General features: G+C 42.4%; 2 protein-coding genes and 1 non-coding gene across 4 annotated transcripts in view; 1 reads left to right on the forward strand and 2 right to left on the reverse strand.

The window, feature by feature from the left end:
* Positions 1 to 1,143: 1,143 nt before the first annotated feature.
* Positions 1,144 to 5,903, reverse strand: LOC110366917. The gene is made up of 4 exons (XM_021310740.2): positions 5,181 to 5,903; positions 4,950 to 5,089; positions 4,825 to 4,875; positions 1,144 to 2,271 (listed from the first exon to the last, which is right to left on the reverse strand). Exons 1-4 carry the CDS (start codon positions 5,873 to 5,875, stop codon positions 1,298 to 1,300), a joined length of 1,860 nt encoding a protein of 619 aa, XP_021166415.2. The 5' UTR covers positions 5,876 to 5,903; the 3' UTR covers positions 1,144 to 1,297.
* Positions 5,904 to 8,201: 2,298 nt separating this feature from the next.
* ubash3bb (ubiquitin associated and SH3 domain containing Bb) overlaps positions 8,202 to 21,535 on the reverse strand; it is a 49,933-nt gene continuing 36,599 nt past the window's right edge. Inside the window, exons 2-14 of one of the 2 annotated variants that reach the window (XM_036150347.1) lie at positions 20,636 to 20,689; positions 19,146 to 19,332; positions 18,850 to 19,048; positions 18,454 to 18,623; positions 18,160 to 18,368; positions 16,900 to 17,044; positions 16,675 to 16,798; positions 16,471 to 16,590; positions 16,294 to 16,386; positions 16,038 to 16,182; positions 13,993 to 14,099; positions 13,793 to 13,902; positions 8,202 to 12,461 (exon numbers count right to left, since the gene is read on the reverse strand). In XM_036150347.1, coding sequence (XP_036006240.1) covers positions 12,324 to 12,461; positions 13,793 to 13,902; positions 13,993 to 14,099; positions 16,038 to 16,182; positions 16,294 to 16,386; positions 16,471 to 16,590; positions 16,675 to 16,798; positions 16,900 to 17,044; positions 18,160 to 18,368; positions 18,454 to 18,623; positions 18,850 to 19,048; positions 19,146 to 19,332; positions 20,636 to 20,689 — 1,801 coding nt within the window. In that variant the 3' untranslated portion in view covers positions 8,202 to 12,323. Of the gene's footprint in view, positions 12,462 to 13,792; positions 13,903 to 13,992; positions 14,100 to 16,037; positions 16,183 to 16,293; positions 16,387 to 16,470; positions 16,591 to 16,674; positions 16,802 to 16,899; positions 17,045 to 18,159; positions 18,369 to 18,453; positions 18,624 to 18,849; positions 19,049 to 19,145; positions 19,333 to 20,635; positions 20,690 to 21,535 lie in introns of both variants that reach the window. The other variant, XM_036150346.1, reaches the window with a different exon arrangement.
* Positions 17,336 to 17,408, forward strand: trnar-ucg. Its single transcript has one exon. It is a non-coding gene; the product is annotated as a tRNA-Arg (tRNA).

Genomic DNA, 21,535 nt, shown 5'->3' on the forward strand with positions numbered 1-21,535 from the left:
CCAGGCTTTCTGAACTTGTCTCGTAGTAATAATTGGTTGAGTCATAGAACTCAGGCTGACCGCAGACCACTATCAGCTTGTCTTCCATGCTGAATAGAAACAGCTTCGTCTCCGCATCACAGCCACGCCCAGTTCCTGATTGGTTGTTGCAACGCGACGAGACACCAAAGTTCAGATTTTTTAACTCCAGCGACTGTCGCTTCGCATCCATTGCTGGTGTTGCGTTGTTGTGGCTTCACTGTAATCGGCACAATTGCACCTGTCGCGTCGCTAGATTCCCGTCTTGCCAGCCGTACTTTTTTGCACCTGTACATATTGATGACATGTAAATTGGTCACTCTGGTTGGCGAAAACGCGTTCTGTGTGAACGCACAATTAAACTTAAAGACACAGTACTTCAACCTCATCTCTGGAAACCTGGTCTAGATCACCGTGTATAGACGTCATTTTAGGCTGCCATTTGTTTCAAAATGTTTTAAAAAAGATAGTTTGCAGTTAGCTACAGTCGTTCTTTCTGAGACTGACATTCTGGAAACCTTTCTGGTTTTAAAGCTCACCATAGTACCAAATCAGTTACAATAGTCGTCAATTATATCCATTTGGCATGTGATTCTCTTACTTTGCTGCCTTGGTTCTGCTTGACCTAATGGCTGCCTTTGTAACTGTGAACCCCAGTATTTTAATATGACATCCTAAAACCTAGTTTTATTTTTTGGATCTGAACATCAGTGAGACTTAGTTTGACCTCGTTTGTTTAAACTGATTTTAAATAAAAAAAAAATCTTTATCATTCCTATATATGCCTTGTTTATATATTCTTGTTCTTTTAATGTATGTTTATAGTTTACAGCTATTTCAACCTTTTATTTCAGCTGTGATTGTTTTAAAGCGCTTTATAAATAATGTTGGTATGGTAAAATTACGCTTGATGGAAATTCAGTGTGTAGCACTGTTGCCATGCAGCAAGAAGGTCCTGGGTTCAGGTCCTACCCTTGCCCTGGGTCTTTCTGCATGGAGTTTGCATGTTCTCCCTGTGGATGCGTGGGTTCTCTCCGGTACTCTGGCTTCCTCCCACAGTCCAAAAAACATTGTCACTTTTTGTGACAGTATGCAAATGAACTGGTAAAGACGTATTAAAGTAAAACAAGTAGCAAAACATGCTCATGAGTTGTACAAAGACCTCTTTCTCATAACACAGAACATGTAGTTTAGTTTGTTTCCTTGAAACAAACCCATTTTCACTTTAATAAACACCATGACTTGACCGAATCGATCACAACCTCACTCGATTTTAATCTCAAAATCCTCTCGTCCAATCAAACTGAAGCTTTCCATACTGAGTCTTCCCGCATTGATGTGAGGTGACAAAGCTTTGTTGAGGACGCAGAGGGACCACTTGGCTGAAGCAGCACTGGGTCGGTTCTGTGCCATCTTGCAGCTGGATCTTCTGCACCACCCTTTGGAATGGTTCGGCTTGACCCCGCTGGAGGATGGGGAGGGTCACTGAAGGTTGTGGCGCATGGGGAGGCTCCTGTGGGTGCTCTGCAGCAAACTGCCCCACCGCCCGTGAAGATTGGACACCCTGCAGGGAGTCTGAGTGGTGCAGGGTCTTCCTCCCCTCAGGCGTGGGCCTGTTGGAGCTGTTTCTGTTCAGATAGAGGAACTGAGGAAGAGTGAGCTGGTCATCAGCGGGGTGTGAAGGGCATGGAGCTTCTGGTTGGATATGGCTGTGATGCAGACTGTGATGCTGACTGTGATGCAGACTGTGACGCTGGCCGTGATGCAGACCGTGAAGCTGGCTGTGATGCTGGCCGTGATACAGACTGTGATGCTGGCCGTGATGCTGGCCGTGATGCTGGCTGTGATGCTGGCCGTGGATGGCGGACAATCTAACAATAAATTCTGGAGTGCCTCTAAGATTCCTGCTATGTCCATGTAATCCTGCAGAGATGTCATCAAATTGCCAATACAGTCCCCCTGTGGGACTAAACCCAGGATATTTCGTCTGAGGAAAGAGCATTGGAGCGTGGACTTTAGACCTTTTAAAGAGGGCCAGGACATTTAGATCGAGAGCCGTCTGGGATTGGTCCTTGATGTTGACATGTTTAGCAGGGGACAGCAGGAAACTGGGATCTTGAACTGGAATCCGTTTTGGGGGGCAAACCCCCAGTGTGTGTGGGGGATCCTCTGGACTTGGTGGAGGAGGCCTCGGTACAGGAGGTACTGTGGTGATGAGCTTTGTTTGTCGGTTTACAGCTTGAGCATCCAACGCTATATGAAACACAAAGAAAATTAAATGAAGGAACACAATTTATCCTGTCCAGGGGGCAAAATTGTGTTTATAACAAAAAGTCACACATTTCCAGGCAAATTTACAAGGTTGCCAGACCAATATTTTTTATATTCTGTTTACATAGGCTCTATAAAGAATGTAACTTTTTTTTCTCACTGACATTAAATCAGAACAAATCTTTAGTGTTTTAGGTAAGTTAGGATTACCAAAAAGATTTCTATTTTTAAAATACAATAGTAATGAGAGATTGTTTTAGAGAATTGGTTATTATGTTCTTGAAATTCAGAGGGTTTACACACACTAACATTACTGTTCCTTCAAACAATTTGGGGAAGCTCAGATGATGATGTCAAGTCTTTGTAATCTTCTGATACTTTAATTCACAATATTTGAATTCATTGGTTGCACACCTGAGGATGTAATTTCCTAATGCCTGAAAGGTGCAACGTTAATCCGCTCAAAGATTGAAATGCAAGTATAGACAGCATGGGAATGTCCAGCCATCGTAGTGTCCATGTTGTGGACATTTTTTTGTGTGTCCCAGAGATTAGTGTGTTATGGGTATAAAAAATGTGCATCAACCCCAGAACATAAGCAAAAATCTTGTGAAGATGCTGATGAAGCTGGTAACAGAGTGTTATCATCCATAGTGAATGAGTCCTGTACCAACATGGGCTGAGAGCCCACTCAGCAAAGAAGAAGCCATTACTCCAAATGCAGCAGGTAAAAAGCCAGATAACAAATTCAGTCAGGGACAGAGACTAAAACCTTTGGAGACATGTCCTCCTACAAACCTGACATGTCTCCTACAGTTTGTTGGGAGGAATGGGCCAAAATTCCATAAGTAGAAGGAATCTAAAAGATTTACCCTTAGTCACACAGATTGAAACACAAATGATATGTTACCAAACACTATACCAAACTTCTGACTATTAAGAAAGTTTAAAAAAAATCTCTCTGAAAGTTCTCTGCAGAAAGTTCTCTGCCTCATTCAGTTAGGCGTTTAACAAACAGAAGTAATTTTGTCAATTTTCGCCAACCTGTAACAGTAAGATTTCAGTCTGACGCAGCGTCAGGTAATGAGGGAAAAAGGTTCTGGTTCTTTCTATAAGGTGTGAAAACCTTAGGTGAGAATCAGCACTCCCCAAATCTCACCATTATGGAAGAGTGGTGAGAACAAACCATTGTTCAAAGAATGACACGAGTCATTTAGGGGGACACAGCAGACTGAAAGAAAGTGCTCAGCAGATGAGATGGAAACTCAACTTTGTGTTTATGCAAAAGGGTTGTGTAATGGCAAACTAGAACTAGAACATCACCTGGCAAACCATCCTTACAGTAAAACATGACGGTGGCAGCATCGTGAAGTGGGTCTGCTTTTCTTTGGCAGTGACAGGGAAACTGCTCAGGGTTTAAGGCATACTAAGTCATTTTCGAGTGCCTATCCCCCTACAGGACTTCTGATACTCGTTCCCCTCCACGTTTCCCCCACAGCTACAGCACACTATCTCTCTCAAAGTAGCTAGAGAGACGGAGAAAGAGATGTGTGTAAGCAGACACGAATACGGATAGAGACCCGCTCACAGTGAGCCCAGCGCAATCCAGCGTGGGTGAGTCCATTTTCTTTTTTATTTATGAGAAGGAGGAGACAAGGAGGAGCTGAGAGAGAGAGAGAGAGAGAGAGAAAGAGAGAGAGAGAGAGAGAGAGAGAGAGAGAGAGGTGTATACAGACGGATAGTGGACGGAGTAAGTGAACTAATTGCTTAGGTTGCCCAAACAAGACACTTGCCAGTCAATAACAAGCCCAATAAAACGTAACCTGGGACTCACGAAGTTTACAGGAGACTTGGTAAAAAAAACAACAAAAAAAAACAGGTGTTGCTTACAATAAACAGACTTGGTAACACTGCTATTGATACCAACGGCCTTACAACGTAAAGTTGTTCGTCTTATGACGAGAACGACAACAAAGCCACAAGACCGCCTCCGGGTCAAAACACAGAAAGTTCCAAGTGTGGTTTTTCTGCCAGAGACACTAGGGGGAGATGACAGACCCCTTAATCGTCTCATAAACACCTATATTACAATCACGGGGACTTAGAAGAGGATATATTAAGGTAAAAATGTTACTTAGTGGTGCTTTAAGGAGCTAAAACCAGGGCAATATTGGAAGAAAAGCCGTGGGGGCCAAATTCTGGCAGAGAACGACTTTAAACGTACTGCCAGAGTTACAACAGAATGGTTTAAACGTGTTAGAATGGCCCAGTCAAAGTCTGTCTCTAAATCCAGTTGAGACTTGAACATTGATGCTCACTGAAGTTCTCAATTCAATCTGGTGACATAAGTCCTCAGAGAGGAACACTATGCGGCTCAGATAATGTCCGACGGTACACAACACGATTAGCTGTTGTTTTGAATGCTATGCTTTTGATGTCAGCTCTGTGCTTTGATGGCAAACAGGTCAAATGAACGGTTCTTGTATGAGACCCAATGTAATGCTGAACTGACAGAATACTTGGTAGCACAGTCACCTTGCTTTGAGATGGCAGCGTCTGCAGAGACCATGGAGGACTTCGACCACTCTGTTAAAAAAAACATTAATTTCCTGTTAAATCAACAATACCCATTCCCACATCTGCGCAGGGATTCATTGTACCTCTAGGTATGGTGCTGGATTGTTGGGGCGTGGAGTGAGATGGAAGTGGAGATGTTATAGGTTTTCTCAGCTCTGTACTGTCCTGCAGATCACTCTGTGGTGTATGAGGTCTGATCTCTTCAGTTGCTGGTCCGGAAACTCTGTCACACACAAACATACATGGTATAACATGGTAGTTAACATTTTGGCATATTTGTGGAATTAAAACCATCTACCAGTTTGATTACTTACATGAAGCTGTCAGTGTTTTTCAGACTTAAGCTGACCTCACTCTTCTGAGGCACCACACTTCCTTCAGTAAAGACTTTCATGTTCTCACTCTGGGTGCTGTCCATCTGATTAAACCCTCCTCCCTCTTTCCCTCCCTCTTCTTCCCTCTCAAGCATTGCTGGTTTAAATTCACCAGTTCCTTCCCTCTCTCCAAACACATTCTCTCTCTCTTCTTTCCTCACATGCATTTTAGGTTTAAATGTACCAGCCCTTTCCTTCTTTCCAGACGCTTCTTCTACCTCTTCATTCCCCTCATGAATTTTTTGTTTAAATGCACCAGTTCTTTCCCAGATTTTCCTTTTATTCCCTCCATTTCTGTTTATATTCTGTTTATCGACCTCATTCTTGTTTGGTTCATTGTACTTTTCACGCCTCTTCCGTTTCACCTCAAAACTAATTTCTTCCTCTCCATCTTCGACTTCAGTAAGCCATATATTTCCAGGAGTTTCATTTTTCCCATCACTGGTTGTACCCTCATCCAAATGGCAAGGAGGATTAAACAAGAAGTCCTTCCAGTGTGGCTCGTTCTGCTGTTTTTCTTTCTTCTTCCAGTCCCTGATCACAGAGTTGGGGATGTAGCCATCTGGCGCTATGGACCAGTTAAGAAGCTCCATGTCCACATCAGCAGCATGAGCCCAGATGCGATATTCAGCCATCTCCCAAGGCTCAGATTTAGCCCATCATGCTGCTGAAACAACAGGATGAGTCAATATGGCAGATTTAGATTTTCAAACTATGAAAGAAAATGAGAAAGGCATCCCTGGAAAAGTTAGGAAACAATTAAAATATAAATTTGAAAAAAAATCTTATTATTTACAGAACATATACTCTTCTCAACAATCAATTGAATAATTTTTATTGGCATTCCAGCAATTAAAGCCTTTTTTATAGTTGCTGATCAGGGTTTTTCATGTTTCTGCTCGTATTTTAACTTTGGTGATGAGTTCCAAGTCTTTGAGGTTGGAAGGTCACTTTACTTTGCCATCATAATTAGCCCTCTCCACAGATTTTCTATCGGATTTAAGTCTGGACCATGGCTGGTCTTCTCCAAAACATTAATAATACTTCCAGTAAGTAGAAAAACATCTTGGTAAAATTAAAAGATTACTTTAAACCGATGTTAAACCAACTGCGGTATGAAATAATTTGGGGCTTAAACTTGTGTCATGGTTTGTAGTGTTTATCTTTTCTAGAGATGTGATTTGAGTAGTTGACGTCAGAATCAATTAACTTGGCTGTTTAAAGCAAGTTCTGGATGCCCTCATACAATACCAGCGAGCTTTAATCACAGGGCACAAAACACAAACATTGTCTAAAAACAAACCTGTCTGTACTCTTATCAAATTAGTGAGTATGAATATTTAAGCAAGCTGAAACATCAAATCTGACTTTGCGTGAAACAGTAGTACTTGTTTGTTTGCCCAAAGTCTCACTCCAAGTTTAGTCACTCCAAGTGCATCTGTTGGCAAATAATTAGCTTAGCATAGCATACCAACTGGTACCAACTGAGAGGTGTGTCCATAATTTCCCCACATACATTTTAAATGTAAGAATATTAGACTCGGTTTAATTAATTATCACCCTGTCAAATAACAGTTCATGGACAATGAACTCCATGTGAACATATGCCAAAGCGACCATTACTTAGCTAATATGCTAATTGCAGTTTTTACACAAATGTTTTTTTAACTATAACTTTAACTGTCTGTATAACTATTTGGCATTGTGTTTACTCGTTACAACTACATTCTTAAGAACTCTAGGTACTTTATTAAACTTTTTGCCAAATTAACATGACATTGTTACAAGATACAGTTCCTTCTGCAGGATTTCTGACCTACCTCTCAGAGGCTCCCCTGTGTTTGTGTTGCCAACCGAATGCATTTTGAATAGAAACATTCCAATCAGAAAAATGCACAAATAGAGTTCTGTGACAGTCCAATGCCTCTTATGGACTTGGATTTCTACTCACTTTTTAAACTGTAGGGCCCCTATCTATGTGAGAATTACAACAGTAACTCTTTTGGGGGTAACTACAAGTTTTGTAAATCTATAGATAGAAAATTTACCCCATTATTGTATTCTTTTGTAAATATGTCAAGCTCAGTCAGAGCTCATTGTCTATGAACATTAACTTTCAAGATTCCCATTTGGATGTAGGTTTGACTTGGCCATTCTAGCAACTCAATTCAATTCAGATTATTTGTATAGCTCTACGCTCTTTCAGGAGGAGCGAATGCTGATTGTAAAGACTCAATGCAATTTGCTGGGTTTCCTTAGATAGGAAACATTTTGACCAATCTTTCTGTATGACCTGCTAATTGTAATGTTTCAACAATGTGGGTCACTGGACAGATGACAGACTGGACAGACTATAGAGAGGATACAGGAGAGAATAGCGCAGCGAAAGAAACTTGGGTCATTTATTTATATTAATTAAATAATAATTTAATGAGGCTTTTGCCGAAGGAAAGCTTCTTGTGTGCCTTCCCCAAAAAAATGTTCATCACCCGCTGGCACTGAAAATGGGCCGCTCTGCAACTTCTCTGGTTACAGCAACACTAAGTAATGGGGGTAGAGGGGTGTGCTCTAAATAATGCTTATACTGTTCTATAAAAACACATTGATAGATTTCCAGAATGTCATTTTCCTTCATTATTGATTGTACCTGACAAACATACAATCTTCTCATAGAGTGATCTACATCAGTTTCTAAAGATGAGGTCAAACTACTGTGTGTTACATTTAAGCAGGGACTGCACCAGAGAACAACCTGCAATTTATAAAGGTAATATACACTGTGATGTTTGGAAAAACCTCTTTACAAGATAATTATGCTTTACTTTTTGTAATGTATTGTATTAACTAAAATGGCAATAAAATATACTGAATTTGGTGGTAATGATGTAAGAAAATGTGAAAAATATTTAAAGGGGTTATAATACAGTTTATTCTGAAATCAAAAACTGAGGAGTCAGACGGTTTTGGTATCCAAAGAATGATGCTCTTTTATTTCAAAGTAGGATGTTAATGCATTTGTTATCTTTTTAACAGAGGCAAAAACTGAAATATCCCAACTAGACAGAAAGACAAGATCGCTCGACTGTCAAATTACACTTAGATGCAAAACAAGTGAAGAAAAATCAATGATGGATACCCTTTTGTTTTAAAAGTTATTGCTAAGGAAATAATGGTGCTTGTTTTCATAGCATTTGCATCAGAAATACAACTTAAAAACCAAATGAAGATCATCACAAAAATCATAAATTGGCCCTACTTCCCCACAGAGTTCTCCGTATGTGAGAATATGGAAGCTGTTTGAAAAATGCAGCCTTTTCTCTCCTATAGCTGCGTACTCGATAAAATAAAGAAAGACAAAAGACATAAAATGCACAAAGTTACACGCTTCCTCTTAAATTACACAATAACAGACATATTTTGGCTTGAAATGATGAAACTTTAACTTAATTGCTGTACACATTTGATGATATGTTCAGACAATAAATAATAGGGCTACAGGAAAACTATGGCTTCTTCCTCTTAGTCTCCTTCACATGGCTCTCTTCCTCTTCTTCTTCTCAAGGTGTGTGGTATAAACGAGTGTACCCCTTTCTTAAGACAAGCATTGTGTAAGTTTTCTATCCAATAAACATGTCTCTATTATTCCGTGAGAGAAAATGGCTAAAACGAGCTAACAAGCCGTTAGCCTTCCACCACTCTGAGAATGTCTTCACTTTTCTACAAAGTAGCGGTAATATGACATCTTTCTACAACAAGTCAGGGTTAAGGATAACTGTTAATAATGTCAGAGAAGCTGACTTCGAACAACACTTAACACAAGTTCTTAGTATCTAGTTATGATCTGGTTTAACATAACAAAATGCCAAAGTGGTGGTGTGGCCCTGGTGCTGGACCCAGTTTGTGCTTCCCAGTCAAAGACAGTTATTATCATTACACTGGTGTCATTTGTAGACCTTCATTGGCTTGTGGATGGTTTGAAAGGGTCCACTATTACCTGGCAGGGTATAGATCCATCTTTACCGATACCACATAATTTACCAGTTTACAAGTTTTCTTTTTTCTTCAGTTTTAACCTCTGTGATCCCCACTTAGCATCGATATCACAAGATGGTGGCCTTGGATTTTAATGACATCTGATGACACATAGATTTAAGTAAATACAATTCCAGCACCGCCGCTCCATGCATCAGATACTGTGGCATACACAATGAGATCTGAACTCAGCCAGGCTGACAGGGCGTTTTAACATTTTTTTTTTACATATCTGAACAATTTTAAGGTATGAGGATCATAACTTACAGGTGCCACACACATCACTCATTCTGCTGCAGAATTTATGTAAGTGCTACTCAAATGTTGCAGCAATAACCAAACAATAATCACTAAACCTCATGCTACATCATGCTGATGCTCTGTCTGCACTGATCAAGATTCTCTAAGCTTGACAAAACGTGGTTGACATGACAGTGAACCTTTCTTTGTTTTCTGATAAATTGAGCTAATATATCTGTAGGGGATTTAACTGTTGTCCCTTTGATCTTCTGTCAAAATCTGAAATATAGAGACAGCAGATTTAGTGTCACTGTGAAGTTCTTCATTTCCAGAGCTTGACAGAAGATCACAGTGAGACTTATTGTATCTTCATGGATTTTTTCCACTTGTATCTAGTATCCTTTTCACCTGCCTGGATTAACAGCTTTGCTGTTTTTGTTAAACACAAGGAATCCTCAGTGAATACTGAATGAGTTCTATCCATGTTTCTAGCAGTGTGTGAAGTGTTTTAGGAGTTCGGATCTACAGAGATTTAGAAAGAAAAGTATTGCTTTTTGTCATGGATTTAAATAAACATCTCTAAAATAACTTTGAACAGTATCTGTGTTAAAAAAAAAAGAGTAAAAAATCTGAAGTGAAAACTGGTGGTTTAGTTCCCCGAACAAGTGAGATACAGCAGACTGATTCTTGAATTAATGTCCTCTTCAAATCTGTTTGAATGTGTCGTCAATTTTCAGGATCCAACTTTAAGTTTTCAGAATAATCTAGAAATGGCCATAGAGTAGACTGTCACTAACACTTGACAAAACAATCCATTAAAGCTGTGGGAAACTTTTTATAATTTTTTTTTAAATGACAATTTGTTGAGAACTTAAAGGGAACATTTCATGCATTCCAGTTCCTCCTTTTCTCATTGAAATCATTCACTTGGAGTCTATATAAAGTGGAATTGCAATGGTTTTGTCTTATTTTCCCGTTAATGTACCCCCAATGTGGATTCACGAAATTAGTAAGCTGGGCATCCATGACCTTGTTTAACAGTTCTGCAGAAAATACTGTGACATAATAGTTCAAGAAATGTAATAGAAAACAGAGAAAACTGAACGGCTTGATAAATCTGACCCAAAAAGTTTTTATAAGACACCTGAGCAGCTCCTGGAGAGACTTTGTTCAAATTTTCTGCAAGAACACAAAAAAATGTATTTAGGAGCTAAAAAAGTGGATTTTGCATGATATGTTCCCTTTAAAGCTTTTAACTGTTACAACAGCAATGTGGCTATACAAACAACCTTGTTGTGGGTCTGGCTGTGGCTGGTTTGAGCTTCTAGATGAGACATGAGGAACATGAGCAGTCAGACGTCACAGGAATTCTCAGAGGCACACCATTACTGTCAGTTAATGCAAAACTGCAGAAATACCTGTGTTAAATGCAGTCAACACCTGAGAAACTCGTTCATAAATTCTTGTATGCTGTTAATACCGACTCTTTTTTCACATTTTTCTTGAAAACAATGCTTACAAATAAATACAGACTCAATTGTAAGACCTTTCTCTACATAAGTTTGCAGCTACACCAATGCTTTGGGTAATAATTGCTGCTGGGGCAGAATCAAGATGCTACGGGATGATTGTCACCAAGTGCAACATGTGCATTCAAAGCTGTGTGTGTTAAACTTTAAAACACACTAAATGGTTTGCAGGAGGCCCTGCTGTTCTAGGTGGGTCTCCCTAGAACCCAACATAGAGACATCCTGAAGAGTCGCACTGTGCACGGAGCACCAGTGCAGTCACTGATGAACTGCTGTCGGCTCTGCCAGTGTCTATCAGCTCTGCTGCTGAAGTGAGACGGGCAGAATAAAAAGATGCCTTTCCTTTAAAATAACAAGTAACAGCAGTTTTCTTAGATCTGCGTGAAAGAGCAACTCTGCCTACACCGTCATCAACAACAGGAACTTTCCCTGTTGTCTAGAGCAGAAGTTGACCAGATGTCTCTAATGAAAACCAGGGACGTCTCTGATTTTGTTAAGCTGGACTGCACTGAATTAAAAGGAATTAAGTCAGCGCAGTGAAGTTCCTTTGCAGTTTATTTTGGAAAAAGGAAATATAACCTTTAAGTTTTTTGCTGACTGTTATGTGATCAGTTAGCAGAGGCTGCGTGAACTGATTTGCAGTGGGATGAGGAGATCTGGCCTGACACTGCAAAGCAACCAGACCCGCCTTTGTTAGCCCTAGCTTCCAAGAGAGGAAATAAAATCAAAAATGTTATCGCATGCACGCACAGACGGAGACAATACTCTTTTTTGTTGGTATGTATGCTTATGCTTGTCTTCTGCTTTATCTTTGAATCTATAAAAAGAGCAACTTTTTTACCTTTGACATTAGCACTAATTTAGCGTGTTAGCCTGCTAACACACTTTAGCATAAATCATCATGGGAACTATTACGTAAAACATTTGTATTGTGAATTTGACCAAATTTCCTAGATTGTGCTGACATCAGATCTCCCACACAGCAGATGAAGCCTCCTGATACTCTCCACCAGACGTCTCTAAGCACTGAGTGATCCCATAATGCCATCTGAGCGTGAACATTTGCTCATTCCTGAAGATACGTCCAGTCCACTGCTGGTACTTTGCTTCTCGTCTGCAGATAGGAAGCGCTTTTCTCGGCCGGCTGCAGCACCAGCTAATGAACGGGCTGAAAAGGAAAAAAGCTCAGATCTGTTTGTTGGGGTGTAGGGGACACAGGTCAAAAATGTGACGCTGCAGTCTGTGAGAGTGTAGCGAGAGCATTGTGAGGGGCAGGCAGGCGTCATTCTTGCAGAAGTGTCTCCTTCCAGTCAAAGGAGTGGTTTGGTCCGTGAGTTAGAGGCAGGATAGGAGGGTCCACTAACTGCCACATTCCTGTTTCTCCCTGTTCCTCACAGGCACAGAAGCCCAGGTAGGGAATCTGAGGACCAAGCAGAGGAGATCATGGGCTTTGTGTTGATTTTACCTTTATTTCTCACCACAACTTCAAACAAGATTGTAACTAAACAGTGGCCAATTTCCAATCTCTGGTTTTAGTGTGACACAGATTTTAGCCAGTCTCCATTTATCTTTGATAACTATAATATAAGAAGATACAAGAATAATATTTAAAAAGAATCTTTCCAACACCCCAGTTGGTCATTAATTATTTATATTAGAAGCTGAGGCAATATCCCCCATGTGTGTAAAAGCAACAGCTGTAAAATGGAGTTGAAATTTTGATCTTCCTTTGCCATGTTATGTATGAGAGCTCAGCACGTTTAGCACAGCTGGCATCACTAACACTGCAGTCTCAGGGCGTACTCTAATCAGAATGTAGATCCTTTCCTAACTTTAAGATTTTGTAACATTTCTAAATGCAGCATGTTTAATGACAGAGGCTGAAGGCTCAGAATAATAACACAGAGCAACATTGCTGCTCTCCGTTCAGCCTTCCTGTTATCTGTTTTAAGTTTTGCTCTCTCTTGGAGCACGAATGAACCACAAACATGTCTTGGTGTGGCAGAAAAAAAAAACCCAATTTCTTTTAAAGTAACTTCTTTAATCTCCACACTTCCTTTGACTTCATATAAAATCTATTCACTGATTAACTCACTGATAGTGAGAAGACCCAAATATGTCTCTTCTTCACTCTGTAACAGTATTCACACTGAAGAGTGCTGTCAGGGCAAGCTGGTAGTACTTGCATATTTTGTGTTCACTGATCAGAAAAATATAGGAATTTTGAATTTCCAACCAGATTGCAACCAGCCAGGGACAATCAAGCTGAAAACCGGATAGTTTTGGTCACTAGCCAATCACACTATGCATATATAATTACAAGATAGCACAATTAAACCAGTGACGATGCTTTAGGTAGTTCGGAATAACATCTATTGGTAAAACTACAAATGGTGTTAAATCATTTACAGTTCAACACTTTAAACAACAGACCAGTAAACGCTCCATGAGGACAACATGTGGCTCTCTTCATTTTGAGTGCTCTAAGTTAGAATAAAATGTTTCTTTAATAAGAAACGTTCAATTCTGGTATTGATATTTATTTCTCTGAGACCAGAATAGTATGTAAAATGTTTAACATCTGAACAACTTTACAAGCTTACTCGTATGGCCCTCAGACATGGAGGGAGCTTTAATAGCGCACCCTCATGTTTTTGCACAGCAAACCACAACTGAGGAACAGAGGAACCGTTGCAGGGGGGGGAGCTGAAGGTGGATTGGAGAAATGAAACAAATGTGGTGCAGACGGACCTTTCGTACAACTTGGATGAAGTCCTTGGCGTTCTGAGGGCTGCGGCCCTGCAGCTGCCGCGTACAGGCCTCCAAGGAAGACGCGTGGGCTACAATCAGCACGTTGTTTCCTACACAAAGCGGAAATCCAAGCAGGATGCATGAGCACGGCACACACACAGGAGCATGGGAAACAATGACAGCGAAGGAGCTCCAGCTACCAGTGTTTTTGCAGTCTGACAGGATATCTTTGGTCACTTGGTAGCTGCGGCTCATGTAGTTCTCGTAGGACTCGGACACGGTCAGCTTGCTGACTGGGATCAGAGGTCTATACAGAGACAAACACAACACCAGGCATCGTTTAACAGAGAAAACTGAGCCACGGGTTTTCATATGTTGTGTTTTTGGGCTGGGTCAGTAGGAAGCCCCGCTGAGAGGGGACTGGGAGGCTAAAGAAAAAGGATTTAAGCTGCTAGTATCCGGGATCATGTTCTTCGCTCATGATCCAAGATCATAGTTTAAGCCAGGGGTCCCCAAACTTCTCAGTCTGCAAGACTGGAGATCCCCCCCTTTTTTTGGGGGGGTGAGCATCTTTTTCCATTTTTGGGAATTATGAAAATATAGTCATAAAATTGCAAAAAGAAGTAATTTTGTGAGATCTCTTCCCTCTGTGTTAAAATGAGAAATGCTGAGCATCTTGTAATGTTATACTTTGGTATCAGTTTCACATTAGGTAAATACTAAATCTTTTTACACATCAGCATCAAATTATTATTAGTGTCAGCACCTTTAAACAATTATGTTTATGATTATGACTGTGACTTTAAAGTTCTTTATTGTTGTACACTTAATCTTATGACTTTATTCTTGTAATTTACACAGAAAAATTGTGTTACGGTCATTGTAGATTAGAGAAAATAGATTATTGGCCACAGAGAAGTAAATTTCCACATAAAAACTTAGAAATATTGAGAATAATTTAATTTATTTGCGAGATTAAAACGTGGATTTTTTCTGATGTCAAAGGTTGTACATTTTCTAGATTGTTTTCCCATGATTAAAGGCATACATTTGCTGTATTAAAACATGTATATCTCTGAAATTGTAAAGTAACACATTTTGGATCATTTGGATCATCTCACAACCCACATGGGGGTCCTGACCCCCACTTTAGGAACCTCTGGTTTAAATGATAAACGGGGAGGGTGTTGAAGACAGCAATGAGGTTCACTTTTAACAAGTTCTTTTAATGTGGACATCTGTGCTTTTCCCCCTAATCTACACATTCAATAAAGGCCTTTTTGGGATTGTTCTTCTACGCTGTGTCTTTTCTCTTTTCTCTGTGGTCGCCATAGCTAACCGAGAAGCAAAGAACGATAAGCTAACCCATTTAAATCCACATTTCCATTAATGAACCCTTTATGGTTGAATGTGGGCCTGTAGAGGGCAGAACATGAGGAGGAACCTGGTAAGCAAACATTCAGATGCAGCTGTGATCTATAAAGGGAAAGTGCGCACTGGTGTGCAAACATTTAGTATAGATCCTATGCAATGTTTCATAAATGATACCCCACAACATTACTTCAGATGAGGCTCCTCTACATCTACCCTTCCCCTGTTGTAGCCAACCAGAGCAGGGAACAAAACCTCAGGGTACTGTAAAGGCCCATTCATACGTCACGTAAAAGACGGATACGGATACGTGTGGAGTGTTTCATACGTTCTAACCGTCGATTTCTTCCGTATTTTGACACGAAAATTGGGAGCTTACGATTACGGACGAAACGGATCAATATGGAGCAATACTACCGGAAAAGGTGGGGGCGCTATTGAGTTTGTAGTACAAAATGTCAACAAAATCACGAAGATGGTTATAATTGTGGGCTTTAAACAATCGCGGGATTCGAGGAACGACTTGCGGAGCTTTTCCGCAACTACCCACACGTATATGATGTGTCGTGGCCGGGGCACAGGGGACAAGATAAAAGTTTACTTATGGAGCAAATACAACAAAATCACGTCTTGGACCGTCACCATGTTTGACGAATTATTGGCACCCAGCACTGCCACCTAGAGGGAATATTGGTTATTGCGCACCTCAACGGACGGAGGTATGAAGGAGTCAACGATAGTACGTACGGACAGAAATACGGACGTGTAGGCCAAACGTAGGGTATGAATGGGCCTTAACTCCGCCGCTTGAGGCAGAATGTTTTTCAGGCTTAAAATGTAATTCGTTCCCAATGGAAGTGGCCGCTTCCATCACCTGTAAGCTGTGTCCACACCAAAGTTGGCTGCAGCCAGGTCAGCGGGGGGGATCCACGCCGGCAGGGAGTTCCCCGACACCCACTTGGTCCATTCAAACAGGCCCGGCTCCACCCGCACCTTCAGCTTGCCGTCCTGCTGCAGCCCTGCTCCCACAAACACAAACCGTCAGAGAGAACAGGGGGGGGGGTCCCTGAGAACGTTCTGCTGACACTACGTATGGTACAGACAGAGGAAGGACACGGGAACCATCTCACCTTTCAGGATGTTCTGTGCAGTCTGAACACATCGCAGGGACGGAGAGCAGTAAACAAAGTCTATCACCGTGTTACTCTCTAGCAGAGCCTCCCCTGGGAAAGCAGCGCGTGTCAAGCATGGATACAGCTCAGAAACTAGATTCTACTGACTGGATCTACTAGATTCTACCGACGTACCCACTAATCGAGCCTGAGTGGATCCAAACACAGTGATGGGAGCGTCCATGTCGTAGTCTTTCTGCCCCCCCCTCAGAGGCAGACTAGGAGGCATGTTTAGGTTGGAACGGACGTATCTACCTGCAGATCAACAGAGAGGTTTATTCGTCTTTTTGGTCTCCTGACACGGTTCAAGGCCGGACCGCGCAGAGGTTAAAGTTTCACCTTTACTGTCTGAGCAGAGGGTGAGCCAGTGTTTGCCGAACACCACGTCCATCCTCTCACCGTGCCGGCACACGAAAAGAGTCCGTTTGGGCTGCCGACTGTGGCTGCCGCTGAACCGCAGGACCTGCTGGAATCAAATGACGGAGCCATTGACTTCTTTTGAACTGAGAGTCAGAACAAGGATTATGTTCTGTTATAGATGTCCAAAAGCATGAGAATAAATACCTGCATAGGGTGGCAGATCACGCTGAGCGTAGGCGTGTCTCCAGGACTGGTGCTGTCGGGACGTCGGCTCTCCAGCAGTCCATCAAACACTCCTTTCTCTTTACCGCCTTTTTCACTGGGCGCACAGCTGAAGAAGGAGTGGGAGCTGGGACAGGAGGGAAGAGGAGCGACCAACCAAGGATCAGCTGCACCGTTTCAAACTGACACAAATACTATTGCAGTAAGAGTCTTTTTTCTTTTTTTACCTGATAAACTGAAATCGAGTCCTATTACTACTTGGAGCTAATTCTAGCGGTATGCTATGCTAACAGTCTTTGTTATTGCAAACAAGGATGAAACAAGCTTTACTTTAGGACATTCATATACTCTGTAGCAGTCAGTTTCATTAGTTCTAACCAATTTGCCCAGAACTGTTAAAGAACTACCTGCACCATGAGACCATGTGGCCTAATGGACAAGGCATCTGACTTCGGATCAGAAGATTGAGGGTTCGAGTCCCTTCATGGTCGGTTTTGAAGGACCAATCCCAGTATTGGCTTTCAATCAGTGCTTGGTTACCTTAATGTTGCTTCTACAGGACCTTTTCATAGGAAAGGTAGCTAGTTTGTACTAAGCCAGACAACAAAACTCAAGACATATCAAGCAATGTTTCATCAACTCAGACTGAGGGGCATTTTGTCCAAGACTTGCTAACTAGACAACAGCAGACTTGTGTCTTCAATAAAGTTACATGGGGAGTGGTGGCCTAGTGGTTAGAGCAGTGCGCTTGCACTCAGAGAAGGATGCAAGTACCTGGTTCAATCCCCAACACCTGCACTCTGGGTCCCTGAGCAAGACCCTTAACCCCAGATTGCTCCCTGGGCACCGCACATGGGAGCAGTGCAGTGATCACCAAGGGTAACGGGTTAAAAGCAGAGAACAAATTTCATTGTAAAGTATGTTTCAATGACAATAAAGATATTACTATTACTACTGCTGTCGCTCTGATCCAATAAGGGAACTGTGCTCATGCTGGCAGGGATTTGTGCCGCAGCAGATTTTCTTTCATTTCCTTCCTGTTGCAAATAAATCGTCTGTCTCAGCTGGAAGCTACCTTTACAGGAACGTTAACCCACCCCTGCCTATATAAAAGGTTTAACTTACTGGCCGTTTTCCTCGTTTATTGATAATTGGCTGTATTTTCGTTTATTTTTTGCAGTTTTCCATCTGTTTAACTGGTTTGTGTAATTCCGATCACATCAGCACGAGATTGCTCCTCACCCATGAAACACCCAGGTGTCGCACTCATCCGCCACGCTGACGTAGTTCTCCGGCAGAAGTCCCGACAGCCCGGTGGCCAGTGACGTCCCGTACACCCAGCCCTCGCTGGTGCTGGTCTGATCCATCGAAGACATGAAGATGAAATCCCCAGGAGAGAGCTCCAGCTCGTCGTCGTTCTGTGGCATGTAGGGGTACATGACCCTCACCGTCTGCAGTCACGTTCAGAGGGCTGAGCACACACGGCACGGGAAACAACAGCTAAATGCACGCGCTGTTTCTCTGAGCAGCGGCTACCTCATGGTTGGCGAAACGGATGTCCCGGGAGAACAGGACAGCCAGCCAGTCACAGCCCAGCTTCACCTCGATGCCCTTGGCCAGCTTCTCCAGTGAGGAGAGGTGATCGCTGGAGAAGTTGTACGCCAGCGTCAGATGCAGCTGCTTCCTGTGAGGCTCCACTTTGACCTCTGGAGGAGAGAGGGGATTGGTTGGAGAGGCTTGTGCATCTCTGAAGCTTCTCATTTCATTGTTAATTTGGTGCTATTCTACCAGATACCATCAGCCTCTGGCAAAAAAAACAACTTCCAGCACACATTAAATGGTGGCTATCAAAGGTAGATTGACAATAATGGTACAGAATCAGCAATCGAGGCCGTTGGTTTTATTTTCCCACAATCCCCTGGTGATTCCTACCTGTTTTCCTGGCAGCCTCTGTGGCAAAGTCGGCTGCAAACTGCCGGAGGACATCAGCCACCTGCTCCTCCACAAACAGCCCTATGAAGTTGGAAGACGTGTAGAGCTCCAGAGGCAGCGGCTGTGGGAATCGGCCCCTCCACTGCTGCACGGTGGTCTGCAGGGCCTCGCACAGGGCTTCCACTTTGGGGTCGGCACACTGGATAGAAGAGAAGGCTCAGAGTTTCATCCCCAGAAGGCACCGGCTGGCATTAACCTTTCCAGAAAGGCGTGTTTCATAGCTCCGCTCAGCTCACCATGAAGAACTGACAGAGAGTGATGTGAGGGAAAATGTTGTGGGCCTTGTTTTTGCCGCACGTGACCCGGCTCTGCTGCCAGAAGTGGGAGAGCTGGTTCTGGAGCGGCCCGCTGGGTCGCAGGTAGAGGACGAACTCCCTGGGCAGAGGGTCGTCCAGGAACGGGTCGTCCACATGGGAGAACAGCCTGTTTGGGAGGAAGTGAGGGTGTGAGAGCACTCTGATTTCTGCTTCTGCTGGGACGATGATGTGCTGCAGAGACAACAGCCATGCAGCGCCTCACAGGCATTATGCAAATGAAAATAGGAAAAGATATAGGCTTCTCAAAAGGGTTTCCTTATAAATGTGAAAGGGGTGGTGGGCATCCAGTGCCTTAAAAAAAAACATTTGTCATTTTGCAGATTTCTTTTGTTCTCATTTTTTTCCTCACATTCAAATGTTTTCAGATTATCAAAGATAAGCCTAACCCTCTGTTAACTGCAGCCCTAGTTAAAAACAGACTTCGATTTCACCTACACCCACACCTGATTACATCCTGACCCGTAGAATCAAGATGCCACTTCAATGGATTCTGTCAACATGACTTAGTTTCATCATGTCCAGAAGTACAGTATTTTAAAAAAAAACAGATGAGAAACAAGGTCACAGACAGGTATCAGGCTAAAAAGGGGTACAAAGCCATTTCTAAGGCTTCGGGGCTCCAGAGAACTACTGCTAGAGCCAGCTTAGCTGGAGACGGAAAACGACTCAAGCTCAGCCATTCTGGATGGAGATGGTCTGTGAGCATCAAAGTTAGGTCTTGCCTTAGATTCTCAGATGGAAATAGATCTAGACTTTGATGGAGCCGTTCTAACACATGGCTCTGCTTTGGTCTGGCTGTAAGCTCAGGGTTATCGACCTGCTGGAAGCCTTTGGTCATGTGCAGTATTAGTTTTCTGCCACACACAGCATCGAGCATGTAGCCCAGAAACCTGAATTCTGATCTCATGATCTGCATCTCCTTAATGTCTGCGGCAAACTGCAAACAGAAACTATAGCTTTCTTTCCTCACTGTCTTCCTTCCTTCCACTCTTCCATAAGTATCCCTTGTTTTCTTGACCACCTAGAGTTAAAAATAGGAATAGCAGCCCTACATCTAGTGCCTTTCAGCTCCCATGAATAATTCACCAGTGGAACTGATCCAGTTTTAAAGACGACCATGTAGATTTTGTCATTAATACCTGAGAGAGCCCTCAGCTCATTCAGCTTAAGCTGACAGCAAATGTCCAAATATATTCTCTTAAATTTTTTATGTAAACGATCATCACTGAAGTTTCAAATTTTAAGATTTAAGATGCAATGGAGCACAAATGGACAGCAGAGGGCGCCACATCACATTTTCTTGGCGAAGCCTGACCTGTGCTAAGTATGTGTTTTGTGCTGTGTGTACTGTACACACATTCAGTGGTTTAGCTGAGGATGGATGAATGTAAACACGTGCTGACACTCACCAGTCACATGCTGCTTGTACACTCCGGCCTCCGGTTGACACCAAAGATTTCAGGCTGGAAAAGAGAAGCAGAGATCAGAGATAAACTGTGTGACCAGGACAGCTTTCAGGTGGAAAGTGGGAGAAAAGGTGCCTTCGTGCTGTCTGGGGTTCTGAGGAGCTTTCTGGGAACGGATGGAGAGGGAAAACGAGACCGGCTGAGGATGGATGTCTGCGTGGAAAGTGTGACCTAGGAAATGGATCCAAGTGAGAGCTGTGGAAGAAAAGGAAACGAGCTGGAAGCGGTTCAGAGTTGTTCACTGAGCAGAGATGCTGTGGGAGGCGGGTACAGACGGCATGAGGGGGGGGAAAGCAAGCTGGTGAATTATTCAGCTTCACCTGCTTAACTGGCTGAGAAGAAATGAACAGAAATCCAGCTACAGTTTGACTCAGAGAGGCCTAAAATTCAACAAAACGGCTGCTTGTCTCCAGCAGGATACTTTTGCAAGACTCATGTCAGACTAACATCTGTATCAAACAAAATATTGATGATTTGCAGTCATCCTGAACCGTTTCCACATTTCATCTGGTTGAGAACAGTTATTGCGCTGGGGATAAATGACTTCTAGATGCTCTTAGTTGCCACGGGGACCTTATAATGCCTTCCTGAGCTCAGACGGAGGATGGTAAGAGCAGAAAGTTAAGACAGAGCTTTTTGCTGTTAGCCCGCTATTTTATCTGCCACTGAACCAATTCTCAGAAGTTTAGTTTTTTTTATCAGAGGTTTAGTTTTTAGTCTACGGCTCAGGTGACCATGCTGGGAGATGAAAATTGCTTTGTGCCCAAGCTCTATAGTTTCCTGACTGACCTCAGGCCCGTTCAATTTTCTTAAAAGACAGAGTCTCTGAGAGCCTTTTTTAAA

This window comes from Fundulus heteroclitus, chromosome 18 (assembly GCF_011125445.2).
Source record: "Fundulus heteroclitus isolate FHET01 chromosome 18, MU-UCD_Fhet_4.1, whole genome shotgun sequence".
Lineage (NCBI taxonomy): Eukaryota > Metazoa > Chordata > Actinopteri > Cyprinodontiformes > Fundulidae > Fundulus > Fundulus heteroclitus.

Excerpts from the sequence above, each read along its gene's own strand:
- LOC110366917 (XM_021310740.2), bottom strand. The coding sequence starts at position 5,875 with ATGGCTGAATATCGCATCTGGGCTCATGCTGCTGATGTGGACATGGAG. Across the intron at positions 4,876-4,949 it reads ATCCAGCACCATACCTAGAG|AGTGGTCGAAGTCCTCCATG; the intron begins GTACAATGAATC and ends TTTTTTTAACAG. Across the intron at positions 2,272-4,824 it reads CGCTGCCATCTCAAAGCAAG|CGTTGGATGCTCAAGCTGTA; the intron begins GTGACTGTGCTA and ends TGTTTCATATAG.